The sequence below is a fragment of the Erigeron canadensis genome, chromosome 6, assembly GCF_010389155.1.
Source record: "Erigeron canadensis isolate Cc75 chromosome 6, C_canadensis_v1, whole genome shotgun sequence".
NCBI lineage: Eukaryota > Viridiplantae > Streptophyta > Magnoliopsida > Asterales > Asteraceae > Erigeron > Erigeron canadensis.
Window position 1 is genome coordinate 21,835,736 of NC_057766.1, and position 14,358 is coordinate 21,850,093.

The 14,358-nt window shown below is 31.0% G+C and overlaps 1 protein-coding gene across 2 annotated transcripts; it reads right to left on the minus strand.

Annotated features, from left to right (window-relative positions):
- Positions 1–464: 464 nt before the first annotated feature.
- LOC122602850 (glutamate dehydrogenase B) lies at positions 465–8,677 on the minus strand. 2 transcript variants are annotated; one of them, XM_043775454.1, is made up of 10 exons: positions 8,579–8,677; positions 3,598–3,723; positions 3,126–3,239; positions 2,684–2,905; positions 2,530–2,604; positions 2,283–2,399; positions 1,925–2,175; positions 1,735–1,810; positions 1,519–1,605; positions 465–923 (listed from the first exon to the last, which is right to left on the minus strand). In XM_043775454.1, exons 2-10 carry the CDS (start codon positions 3,703–3,705, stop codon positions 738–740), a joined length of 1,236 nt encoding a protein of 411 aa, XP_043631389.1. In that variant the 5' UTR covers positions 3,706–3,723; positions 8,579–8,677; the 3' UTR covers positions 465–737. The 2 variants fall into 2 exon arrangements, with proteins under 2 accessions (XP_043631389.1, XP_043631388.1); XM_043775453.1 differs by lacking the exon at positions 8,579–8,677 and having other exon boundaries at positions 3,598–3,797.
- Positions 8,678–14,358: the final 5,681 nt, after the last annotated feature.

Sequence of the window (14,358 nt, forward strand, 5' to 3'; positions counted from 1 at the left end):
TGTCTTAATGGATGAAATCCAAGTATAGATTTATAGTGAGTTTTCTTATATTTTACTTACAAAAGGGGTTAGGTTACACATACCAACTGTTGTGCTCTGATCAAGATTTGTGTTACCATCAGCTATGAGTCTACTAGATGCCTAAACTTAGGCAGACTAATCAATGGTTCTTTAAGAGCCTTGATACCAGAAAAATAAAGTGACTTCGGTTAATTATATCATTATATAGAAGTATAGAATCAAGATAATAAGGTAAGATTGGCGTCAGGGGATGCAAGATGTAAAATGCCAGAAACATGTCTCACAAATTAAACTCCTAAAACCTACTAAGTAAATTTCTGGGCAACAAAATTTGATAAAAGATAGAAAATATTTATATCGGGTTACAGATCCACCGAAGTGAAAAGCCTTAACTGGATGTGTGGTAACACAATAGAAAATATTTATATGAATGGAGAACTATGTAAGTTAGAAAATGTCCTTAAGATTCTTCTTTCAAATTTCCAAGGAAAAATACATTTCCCATAACACATTCCTGCAAGCTTTAAATATATATTCATAACTTCCTAACTTGCTCCCAGAAAAACATTTCCCAAATTAGTTCGATAGAAGTTAAAAGAGAAGAAATTAAAGTTAAACTCCAATACATAAGAAAAGATGAAAAAAAAAACTTAAACAACAGGCATCGTCCATAAAAGCCTCCAATTGTTTTATTTGAGTAGCCTCATATCTGCTTCTTACGCTTCCCAGCCTCTTAGAACCGTAGCTCTAGCAACACGGTTGACTCCCAATGTAAATGCTCCCATACGTAAATCACAATTGTGAGTTTTACACATTTCTTTCACGTCTTTGAAACCTTTACTAATATAATTCTTTAGCTCTGCGTTAACTTTTGCTTCATCCCACATAAACCCTTGAATGTTCTGTAACATTAAACAAGCAACAAAACAAATATTCAGGTTTTAATAGACAGGTATAGGTGGCAAAATGGGCGGGTCATGTAGGTTTGATAAGGGTCCAAAACGGGGTTGGTTTAGATATAGTAAATATTTAGCACCTGTAAAAAATGTCATCTAAAATAATTAATGTTTATTATATTAGAAAGTATTATCACAATAATAATAATATTACTTTCTTAAGCAAGTTAGTGCAAGAGATTTGACATTTGAGATACACTTTTTTTTTTTTTACTCTTACGAGCTTGCGTGATCCCACTCATTTTGCAAGCAGACTAATCCCAATGCGACTCGCTTTGTGAGCCCGGAGTCATGACGGGTGAACCTCCGTGGCCACTAGGGGGATTATGCCAAGGATTGAACTTGAAATACACTTTAGACCACTAGTGGTTTTTGAAATACACTTTAGATCAACTTTAGACCGCTAGTGGTTTTACTCAAATGAGCACAATCCAAGGCGATAATAGGTGAAAGAGTTAAAATTTGCCACATTAATGAGGAAGGTACGTAAAACGAATGCTTAAATAGGAATAGAAAAATTGAATTATCTGATGAGATATACCTGAACCCATTCAAAGTAACTAACTGTTACCCCTCCAGAATTTGCAAATATGTCAGGGAGGATGACAACGCCTTTCTTTGATAATATCTGTGAAGAAAGAAAAAATATCATAACGGTAATGCAGTTTGGGTCCATATGCAAATCAATGTAAACATCATGGTAAGACCTAAAAGAGTTTATTCAAGAAAATGTTGAGATTTGAAATGAAATATTAACCTCATCCGCTTCAGGGTCAGTAGGATGGTTTGCCGCTTCAATTATGAACTTGGCTTTGATATCGTTTGCATTTTCCCTATAAATCAAATTTCAATGACAAGTTAATTATTGACATAAAAATTAGATGAAAAGAATAGATAACTTTGAAAGTTTGATCACTATCACAAAATTTAAAAGTCGAGGTATTAACCTGTTAATTACACCCCCAAGGGCAGCAGGGATGAGGATGTCACAATCTTCAACTAAAATAGAGTTAGACTCTATCGAGTTTGCACCATCAAAGCCTTTCACTCCTTTGTGTTCCTTAACATGTTTAATCAGGCTGGGAATGTCAATTCCATTGCTGTTCTTTATTGCTCCACTTATATCACTGACTGCTACAATCTTCCCACCAGCTTCATGAATGAGTTGAGCAGCCCACGAACCAACATTCCCGAATCCCTAAGATACAATAACGTGAACCAATTATATTAAAGTAATAATTGACAGAATAAGTAGGTCATCAAGAGGGGAAAACAAGGGTTTAGATATATGATATATTTAATTACCTGTATAACAAACCGTTGGCCAGCAATACTTTTTCCATGATCATTAAGAAGGGCTTCCGTTGCAAAGAGTACTCCCCTACCGGTAGCAGCATCACGACCCAGCGATCCACCAAGATCCTGATTTAAAATATTATACCCATTAACTCTAAACAAATGAAAACATACTTTTATGATTATGCAGAACGAATGGTGTTCACAAACATAAATGTTGTCACAAAAATCAAGAAATGTTGTCATGTGTACTTACAATAGGTTTTCCAGTGACAACAGCAGGCGAGTGTCCATGAAATTTGGAATATTCGTCCAATATCCATGCCATTGTCTGTTCAAACACCATAACCGTAAGTCATTTTGTATGCTGTAAAATTTAACATATTAACAAAAACGTATCGAGTTCAAACCTGAGGATTGGTTCCCATATCAGGTGCTGGAACATCGATGTGGATTCCAATGAGGTCGTGAATCTTTTGCGTGAAAACTCGAGTAAGTCGTTCTAGTTCAGATATGCTTAAGTCGCCAGGGTTACATCCTATTCCTCCTTTTGCCCCACCATACGGTATATTTGCCACAGCTGTTTTCCATGTCATCAGTTGTGCCAAAGCATTCACCTCATCAGGATCAACCTATACTCATCAAAAAATTCAAAAACTTAATCCATTGTCGACCTTCAATTAATACGCACTATATTACATGCATAGATAGCCGAAACTTGAATTTTAGTGATTGCTAAACAGAAATAACATCTCAAAATAAATTTTTACCAAAAGTGTGAATTATTCTTAGAATGAATTGATGCTTTGATAAGTAAGTAACAATTTGACATTCATAAGTTGTAACACATACCTCTGGATGGTATCTGATTCCTCCTTTCATGGGTCCACGGGCATTGTCATGTTGAATCCTGAAGCCGACGTAAGATACTAAACTACCATCGTCTTTCGGTATTGTACATTCAACCTGCAAATCATGTTTTAGAGCAACATATCCATCAGCTGACCATACTCAGACTTTAAAAGAACATATATTTAAACAAAAATATGAATGTTTCCAGATTAAAATAATGAACCGTTAGCTGCACAAATATAGATTCAGAAAGTAAATGCACAAAAAATCTTTTTTTGCCAAATGGGTCATTTCTTAAGTTGCTGGAATGGTTTAATAAAGATCATGACATTAAATCTTCACCCCTCGGGTCTGATTTTCGGCCTGGATCTTGAAAACTTGTACCAAAGCTCATAATAAGGTGACAGATTTAACAAGAAACTATATAAATGTTTAAAGGAACAAGTGCATGCATATACAGATCAATAATAACCTTGATTTCTCTGAATGGAATAAGCAGACTCTTTTCGAGCTTGGAGTCTAGGCCCAACAGTCGAGCCGCCAACTTAAAGTTTCGGTTTGTCGCAGCTAATGCATTCATGTTTGCTTATCAAATAATCTGGCCAAAGAAAAATGTAAGAGAGCCAAAAGATGAACCACCTTTGTGAGACAAAAAATAGAAGAGATGTGTGAAAATAAAATGTAGCACCAAGACATATATATACAAGAGCTTATGAAGTCTAAATATTCAAATCTACTTAGGATAAAGATAAAATTAAATGACTTTGACTTTTAGAAATAAAAATAAAACAGTAGTTTAAAAAGCATAGAATAGCCTACTGCTTGATTAAAAATACAAATGTGCTCTTTCAAGGGCTGCAATAGGCGGCTTTATATTGAGCACATGTGTAAAGTGCATATAATTGCAATATTGTATCATTAAATAAAAGAGATTTACTATTTGAGATAACTTAATGAATTCTGTATAAAAAAATTGGTAAATTATTTAGTGCAATTGTGGAAAATAGTTCAAGTTAGGCTGTTGTTTCTAATATATTTTGGATAAATGTAAATGCTATAATAATGGTAATAAAGTCCAAGCCATTAAAAGCAAAGTTCTGCTTTAAATTTACATACATCTAAAATGAAGTGTAATTACATATATTTCCTAAGTACTCTAAAGAATATTACACATTATGTTAACAAAAACAAATTGACTTTTAAATTCACAAATCTTTGAATATTATGAAGTTTTATCTTTTACTTATTGTAATGTCAAAAATCAAAGTTTATACAAGTAATACAACTAAATTTGATATTTAGATTCCATACAAATCATATCTCATAATAAAATTTATTTATTACTCAATAATTCAATGAAAAAGATATATACGTTACCAATTTTGTGTTTGCTAATACCATGTAAGAAGACACTAAAACTTGAATTGGTGGTGTTGTACAATAAGACACTAAACCTTAATGTCTTTTTTTTTTCATAGGATGGGGCCTTCTAAGAAACAGGTGGTGCAATGCAACTGTCTAGACAGGTCATGACCAGGGAAGTCTGCACCTATATCCGCATTCCCACCGTCTTTTCTAACGATATTTTGAAAATTTGTGAGGTTGACGTAATGTAGATGCTAATTTCATGTACCGTCAACGTGAAGTCAGTTTATTTATTAAAACATCTTGTTTTTTTCCCCGGTGTAAGTTAAGGATTAAATCCCTTGCATAGGTAAATCTGGAATCATTCAAGTGTGTAAAAAATATGCATTAAAAGAAAAGTAAATCGATGAACAATAGTTTACATATACTATTACTATAGCATCAGACGGTTTTCCCAATTATTTTGCGGGTATCACAAGGAGGAATTTTATAGGCATCATACCTTTCCAGGGTAGCGATGATGGATATTAAATGGTACACAAAATTAAGGTTTTCTTACCAATCTACACTTTAAGTATTATTTTTATTCAATATGATTACGTAAAACTATCATTTTTAAAATCCATAACTTTATACAAGAAAAAAGAATCCTATAATGTTATACAAGGGAAAAAGTAATAAAATGTCGAAGCATTTTATTAAAAACCTCACATGATACTATATTGCACATCGAGAGTAAACATCTTTTCAAATTGAAGGTTTTTTTTATCCTTTTTGCTTTCTCAAGATCGTATATCTTAGATATTGTATTTTTATTTATACATTTGTTTACGGTATCTAGTGCTTTGTTAGATACCTTGTTATTTATTATATATTGTCGTTTTAAAAAAATAGTTGTAAACGTTATGTAAGGAGACAATTTCCGATTATCAATGTGTCTAACAATATTACTACTACAAAGTATTGGTAAACATTGTCGTGTGACACTTTATTTAATTTCTTACGACATAAACAAAGCTAATTGTACTTTTATGTAGATATGCATATCTCGTATATTAGATGCAGCTTTATACGTATATCAACAAATTAAACAGTCTCAAAGATGTATTGTAAAAGAAAAAAACCAAACAGGTTATAAAAACGCTCAATTCAAAAGAAGCATACTTTTTAGTTACATTTCGGATACAACTAAAAAGGTACATGGTATTAGAAAGTTCCGATCAATATAATTTTTTATATTCACACTTGCACAGTTGCACTACATCTCTGGATACATATCTTGAAAAATAAAATATGATTTATATGGAAAGAAATTCATGAAAATAATTTTTTGTTTTTTTCAAAGAAGAGAATTGAAGGATAATCTAGAAAAATAGTTTCATTAGAATATAAAATTAATATGGCAAGCATGGTATAGATGCCGCGTATGGATCTAGTCAACCATAAAAAAACGAGAGCTAAAATGTTGAAAATATATGTATGCATATTTTTGGATAAGAATGATGACAAATTTCTAAGACTCCTAGTCAACCAAAATATAATGCACAACAACTAATCCGATTTGAGGAATTAATTGTACAAGACGTGTGACAATATCTCATGGTAATCTTCTTGTTTTAAAAAATACTTAAATGATGTGTAATGACGGTATGAATTGTTTCAAATATATTAAAATAATTTAAATTAAATTATCTATACCTATACTTCTATATAAAAATTATAATCTTTAAATTGAAAATTGAAAAAAATAATGAATATACCAAACTACCTTTTAATAAATGAAATCATCACCAGCCTTTAATATTAAATTAAACCATTAGACATTTATATTATAAAATATTTTTATTATCCCTATAAATTAAACACTATTGCATTAATTATTTATATTATTTGACGATGTCACCATCATCACTCTATATCAATACGGCATTACGTCGATACCGTACTAGTTATTTATGAGCCTAAGTGCTACATTGAATACTAGTAGTTCTTAAAAATTCTAACTTTGAAGCACATGGTAATTTTATTTCATACAAGCATTGTACCGGCTGTTTTAATTAAATATTTTTCGTTAGCAATGTTTAATAATTATTTTTTGCACTAAAAAAGTTTAAAGAGTGGTGTGGCAAGTTCATATCATATAACATTAAAACAAAGACAAATTAAGAAGAGAATGTAAAAGGATTAATAGTTTAATACACGTTATCATGGTACCAATATAATCTAGTGACAATAATTAGTTATAAATAGATTTTATACTTTTTTGGTTGTCGAAAACCGGAGCCGACAACAATGGTTAATGGCGGCTACAGTTGTGGACCTCAGGGTTTCGACAATGTCATTATCAAAATCCATATATATATATATATACTCCATATATAAACAAACTACTCATCTCTAAATTAAATACTCTACCTTTAAATTCTCTATTTTAATCCTAATATATCAAAAATACCCTTAAGAAAACCTTACGCCCAATTTGTCTCCCTTCCTCCCCCCCCCCCCCCCCCCCCCCCCCGAAACAACAAAAGACACACATACATTCCCTCAGAACCACCTCCCTCTAAAACACATATAGCCACCGCCCCCCAAACCGCCGTCGTCTCCGCTGTCTAAAACACAGATGGCCATAAGTACGGTGATCTGGTAATCGCGCGGGTACCGCTAATTAACCAGCTTTTTTTTCCTATGCCCCGCTGCATCGCGCGGGTACAAAACTAGTATATATATATATATACACACCATATACACGAGTTGAAAAATGATTAATCATCTTAAATATTAACTTTAAAATCCTCCTAAAACCATATAATGTGACAAGTAGATTTCACTTATTTTCTTTCTGAATTTTATCCCTTCATTTTTCCGTATGTCAGCATACAATGATTTATGAGGATTTTTAGCCTTATAAGTTAGATAGAATAATCATTACCTATATGAGTTTTATCTGAGAATCTAACCCATATGTAAAAAGAATAAATGTTCAATATAATAAGAATTGTATAATGTGAAATATGACATCCTTTTTTCATATATAATTACTAAATCTAAAAGTTTTCTCAAATTATATATCTTTAAATATATATATATATATATAAGTTTTAAGTAAAATAAAACAAGTATTAAAGTAAAACAAATAAAACAATATGTTTCTCTTCATTGAAAATCATCTTGCATCATTAAAATCATTGTGTATCATTTATTTCGTGAATCTTCGTGCATCAATTTAACCATGATCCAAGGGTCAAGATCTTGTCTTTTTTGTTTTACATTAATACTTGTTTTACAATACCCAACCCTATATATATATATATATAATCTAGCTAAAAATTATAAGAGAAAAATACTCCTTCCGTCTCAAAACAAATGACACCATAGTCAATCCTAAAATAGATATCAACTCCAGGAATGTCATCTTTATTATCTTTATATATATATTTTTGGAAACTCAGAGATATCATATTAACCAACTACTAGCAAATCGCTAGTAAGCCCCACAGTACATATGCACAAATTTACTTACATTAAACTTGATACAACTTTTTAAGAAGATAACTTATAAAATAAATAAAGATAATATTATACTCGTAATAATTTTATCATTCTATAATTTGACATCGTAATAATTTTATCATTCTATAATTTGACATCCCTGAAAAACTTGTTGAAATGACTCAGATTTGTGAGAGTAACAAACTAACTAACTAACCAATATACTGTATAAGATTTCATATCCAAGCCCAAAGTTAGCCCAAAAGAAGCCACTGATCCAAGTCCAACTCACATTTCTGTTCTCAAATCTCAATATCGTACCAAAACCGGAAACCCCGCTATTGATTATTGACTATTGAGTTAATTCTTTTTAGGTCCAAAACCCTCCCCAATTGACTAACAAGCAAACCCCTAACAGGAAATCAGAGACTCACATACTATCCCATCACAACCAAAATTTCTTATCTTAAATTATAAAAGAAATTAAATTAATTCCTCAAGTTAGCATGTATAACTAAAACTAAAACAAATAATTAAACCTTAAAAAACATCATCGCAAACATATATGATAAATCAAAAGTAGTAAGAAAACTTACAGGAAAATTTACTATTGCCGGAAAAAGATGATCGGCCGGGAAAGAATCACCGATCTTCTTGTCTCTACTCTGATTTATCCTCAAATAACTTCACACATACACACACACATATATATATAGCATTCAACAAAAACATTTATTCATAAAAAAGGCAATTAGAATCAAGTTCGTTAAGAATAAAAAATAAATATAAATTACCTCACAAAAAATATTTGAAAGAACAATATATATATAAATAACAAGAATCTGTTTGTCAAAATGATGGCAACAGGAGTACAATGGTAAGTAGAGTGGAGTGCTGACAAGAATAAGGCTAACTCAGCTTCCACTGATCCCACTGATTTTATGTAGATATTATAGATATAGAATACAATATATATAGTGTGTGTATATATATAGAAAATTTGATTTGATGAAATCAAGAGGGGCGGTATTGAAGGGTAGATCATATACGTACGTACACCAAACTAATATACTGTTTCACGTGAATATGTCACTCTTAACTCAAAAAAAAATTAAGGTGTTTAATTTTTTCTTTGATGGAGAATAAATGTGACATATTGACAATTGTTTTTTTTATTGGGTATAAATTCACATGGATTTAAATAAATTCAAAACTCGATGACATTTTTATTTATTTAATTGGTTAAATTAGTAAAAGATATCCGTAATTAAATCCATATATCTTTTCGAACTAGATGATATTTTGTTGTCGTTATCCACTAAAACATTTGGATTGATTTTTCAAAAACTTCATGATAATTATTTCGTATAGCAATAAATAAAACATAAAAGAATGGAATATAGCAATAAATAAAACATAAAAGAATGGAAGATTATAAACTGATCTTTTCCCTTCTAACTCACTGGTTGAGCATAGTTTTCATGTTAAAAGTGTCGAGTTCGAGACATGAGAAAGATATTTTAAGATATTTTACAAATAAAGTTCTCCGGTGAAGCAGGTTTGAATTCTGCAGATGGGCAGGGTTTTATCCCAATTTAATGTCGTGTCTTCGGCCGATTTAGTTGGGGGTTTCCCCTCCTACTAGGTATTGAGGATGAGGGCCGATTAAAACAAGGTAAGTTAGATCTCTTGTTGCGAGCAAATGATCCACACCTTTCAAAATCAAAAAAAAAAAAAAAAAAGAAACAACAACTAATCTTTCGATCCTCAAAATGGAATGCAAAAGGAACCATGATTAAATTAAAATTAATACTACTAGCACGGTACCCGCGCGATGCGGCGGTAGTCATGGCGGCGACGGTGTGATGGTTGGGCGACAGTTGGTTATGGAACGACGTTGAGTTGTGTATATAATTGATGTAAAGGGTTAATGGACATATCTTAAAACATAAAGGATTGATAGTGTAATTTAATCATTATTGTTAAGGAAGTAGTGTATGTGAAAGTATTTTACGGGGTGTTAAGTGAAAATATTATATATTTTCAACATTACTAAAAATAAAAAAAGCTATTCTTTTTATAATATAGTATAGATATAGATAGTTGATTGTGTTTCAAAAAATATTATAGGTAATTTCATTGACAGAACACTTATTATAAGAAGCAAAACTTAATGAAACATACGTTATGTTTGGTAAAACCAGCTTAACGTTTTCTGTGGCCTTAAACGAAATTAATTTTTGAGGCCTTTATTAAAATCTCTAAAAAAAAGTCTTCTTTCCTACTCGGACATAAGTTCGAAGTGGAAAACCAAATAATGAGACGGCGATGTAGTAAACACAATAAACACATGAATAAATTACGTGACATAAATAATTACTGCTTATCAAAATAAAATCAATACATAGAAAGATAATGTTTCTAAGATAAACTAGAAAAAACTATAAAGGGGACGGTGAAACAATAATATCTCATTGAAGATTCATTTGACTTATGGTTGGAGACTAATGCTGTTTCTTAATCCATTACACATACACATATTTGTAGTGTCCTATTAGTTACTTCTTTATGTTAAAAATACCAAGTAAAAAACCTATTTAAAATAAAATCCAAATTTAGATTAAAGATTTGAGGCCTTATAAATTTGGAGGCCCAAAACACCTGACTAACCTAAATCTATATTAGAGTGAACTTTTCAAAAGCTTTTTAGGAGCCTTAACTTTGAATTTTAAATAAAAAACTCTTATTATGTTAAAAGCTGTGTTTGGATGCAACCAGCTTTAGCTTTTATTTGAAAGAAAAAACTCTAAAATGAAATGCCACTTGAAGTAGCGTTCCAGGAGCTTTAGCTTTTCGATAAACTTTTAGTTGTTTAACAATACACAAATACTTTTTGAAATTGCAGCTATAGATACTAGCCAAACACCTCTATAAAATAAAAACTCTAGCTAATAGTTTTGTTTAAAAGTTACAACTTACACCTACAACTAAAAGTTACAATTAACATCTTACTTATGCCAAACATACTCATAAAGTTCATTTTGTTAAAAGAACTAATATGTAAGGGAAACGATAAATGTACCTTATAAATTAATAAATCTACTATAATGTGCAAATTTTATCGCATACTGTACAAATATACGATGCATAGTTGTAATAGATTCATCAATTGTTGTACAAATATCAGCTCTTATATGTACTATGAATATTATTTTTAAAAGTTATTAATAGTAAAAATATATATTTTTTTTAACCCTTTTGGTCCCTTTAAATTTCCATGCTTGTTTAGTTTTGTTAATAATTTAATTAGTGTTAATTGTTTTTATACTGAGTATTATTTAAGTCGTCCATAATAGTTGTCAGGTGAAAAGTATGGAGGTAATTTAGCTATGTGATTATGATATGAGGACGACATTATATGACACATTGATATTTATAAGAGATAAAACTACTCGTAGTTAATATCTAAACACTAATCTAGAATTATCAATTACCAATATCATGAAAAATAATTGTTTATAAGTGATTTTGCCATATTACCAGCACTAACTTTATAAAAAGATAAATAGATGAATATCTTTTGATTTTATGTACCGTCTAGGTAACTAAAACTCACAACGTATAAAAACTTCATGTCCGGTGACTCATCATTCACACATATCGATTACAAAATATAGTTTCTTTATTTGTTTTTGACGACGTTTGAACCTGGAACTTGCAATTTTTATATGTATCCATGTAGTCACATAATTACGATATTAGCAGATTCATGATTAATTGGCCAACTAAATTTTTTATTATGTATACTGAATTGATATTGATCATATATGTAATAAAACACTATCAACTAAAGTTTGAGGTTCATGGTGGTTTTTATCCAAATAATCCAATACCAATTTCTTTTATTGTTCAACGTCTGTATTTTACGGAATGCCACCAATCATTAAATTATGTAAAAGGAAGAGTTTGATTTAAAGCTGCGTCTCAGGCGGACTCCATTCTTGAGTTTTATTTTGAGGAGATAAAAAAAATAATAAAAAATTTTTAGTTTTTGTATTCTTGAGTTTTTGTTTTAAAAGAAAATGAAGGAAAGAAAAAGGGAAAAAGAGAGTTTTTTGATCCCAAAACTTTCCAGTCACTTTTGACAAGATTTGAAAAGAAAAGTAGTGAAATTATTATTATACATCTAAAACTTATATAAAAGTTTTAATTACTACAAGACTATAAATGTAATATTGTATCTTTTTATCCTTTCTTTTCCTTGACTTCTAACTCAATAATATATTTAACTCTCAACATTTCTTTTCTTTTCTTTCAACTCGAGAATGCCTCTTTTTTATGTAATTTTCTATCATTTCTTCTCCTATCCAATCTTCTCCTTTCCTTTCTTATAAAACCTCGAGAAAACAATGTAAAAGAAATTGGGCGTATCCTTAAGCGGCTAAGCAACTCCCTTTCAAAACGCCTCAAGGTCGCCCTTACACCACCCTCCTAGGTAACCTGATTAACCATCCTTCTCTCCACGACTCAAAATGGTCGCCAACACTTTTTTTTCCTTTTTCTCTCCCCTCTTTCATTTTATATTTTTTTTTAATGATCCCAAGCAATGATATATAAACAAATAAAGTCCCTTACCATAAAGAGTTGTTCTAGCTTCCTCTCCCTACCCCCTCCCCCCACCCCCACCCCCCACTCCCCCACCCCACCAAAATGACTATTAATCAATTAAAAAATTATACAGTATTAAAACCGCCTATCATCGCCTAGATTCGACCAGATTTAGGTAGGGCTGTAAATGAACTCAACAGTTCATGAACATTTCATGAACCGTTCGGCGGGAAGTTCGTTCGTTTAGTTAAAAGAACGAACATGAACACAAAAATTTGTTCGTTTAGTTAAAGGAACGAACATGAACAGAGTTCTCGTTCGTTCACTTATGTTCGTGAACGTTCGATAATATGTTCGTGAACATCCGTTCATTTATGTTCATGAACATCCGTTCGTTTATGTTCGTGAACATTTCATTTTGCTATGTATATATATATATATATATATTTTAATTTTAACATTAATATCTAATCCTTTATATACTTAAAAAGAAAATTAAATATAAATTATAAAGATACATTCTCATTTTATATTAAACCGTAAGATATTTTTACTATTTAAAATAGGAAAGTTTTGTAAAAAATTGAGCTGATCAATAATTTGTAACCTTGAATACGAAGTCTAATATTTCTAACTATATATTTGTAAATATTGTTAGTTATATGTTTGTTCATTGGTATTTGTTTGTGTTCGTTCGTTAGTGTTCTTTCATTTGTGTTCGTTCATTAGTGTTCGTGAACATTCGTTCATGAACACAAATGAACGAACATGAACAAGCCATTATGTTCGTTCATCTGTTCGTGAATACAACATTATGTTCGTGATCCGTTCGTTAAGTTAACGAACAAACACGAACAAGCTCCCGTTCGTGTTCGTTCGGTTCGTTTACAGCCTTAGATCTAGGGAAGCTTCATACGAGTATCAAGTCAAAGCCCTAGAGATTGGTAGATGTATGCATAATTGATTGGAACGGTGTGCTAGTGATGTTCGAAAACGGTAACCTAGAGAGGAGTATCCATGGTTGATAGATGGCAAATGACGCGTACAAAATCAGATATGATATGATAAACATTAGCATGTGATGGTGTTTGTAGGTAACATGGATTGATAATAGACTAATACGAGTAGTTGTTTTGTTAAGTTTTGTCCCACAAAAAGAGATAATTTTTAAGTAAAGATATTTGCAACAAGTTTAAATGTAGGAGTACTTTTAAGTAATTAGCCTTAAAATAAATGGTAATTTAACAAACAAATATACTTCTCTAAAGAAGAAGTAGGTATATTCGATCGCCGTTTGAAAAAAGGTTGGTTATAGACTTGTAGATGGAATCCATCTCAGAATCTACACGTACTTATTCCACAAGTCCATTAACAACATAGAAGATTCTTCTTTCCTTCAAAATGGTGCAACACCTAAGATTCCATCTTCCTAAAGTGATCCATATTATGAAGCATAATTCATGTTTTTTAAGAGGTTGGCTTATCGTGTAAGATTTAAAGTCTCCATGTATTGATAAAGTGTCATGTTCTAATTAGTAACATTAAATTTTGACTACTACTTACTAATTACGTGTCTTGGTCAAAAGACCTACTAGTCTACTACTAGTGTTTGCTTTAAAAGAAAGGTGAAATCCTTGTCATTTTAAAAGTTCGAAAAGAAATTATAACTTTAAAAGATTATTTTGATGGAATAATGCAAAGTCTCCTTAAGAAATGTAATCTCTACATTTTTGAAAGCTATCGAGCATTGATTCTGAAGCATCCATCC

Bases quoted from the DNA above. Each gene is read 5' to 3' on its own strand.
- LOC122602850 (XM_043775454.1), bottom strand. From the start codon at position 3,705: ATGAATGCATTAGCTGCGACAAACCGAAACTTTAAGTTGGCGGCTCGA. The intron at 2,605-2,683 runs GTTTGAACTCGA...GTGTTTGAACAG, and splicing joins ATATGGGAACCAATCCTCAG to ACAATGGCATGGATATTGGA. The intron at 2,400-2,529 runs GTAAGTACACAT...ATTTTAAATCAG, and splicing joins TTGTCACTGGAAAACCTATT to GATCTTGGTGGATCGCTGGG.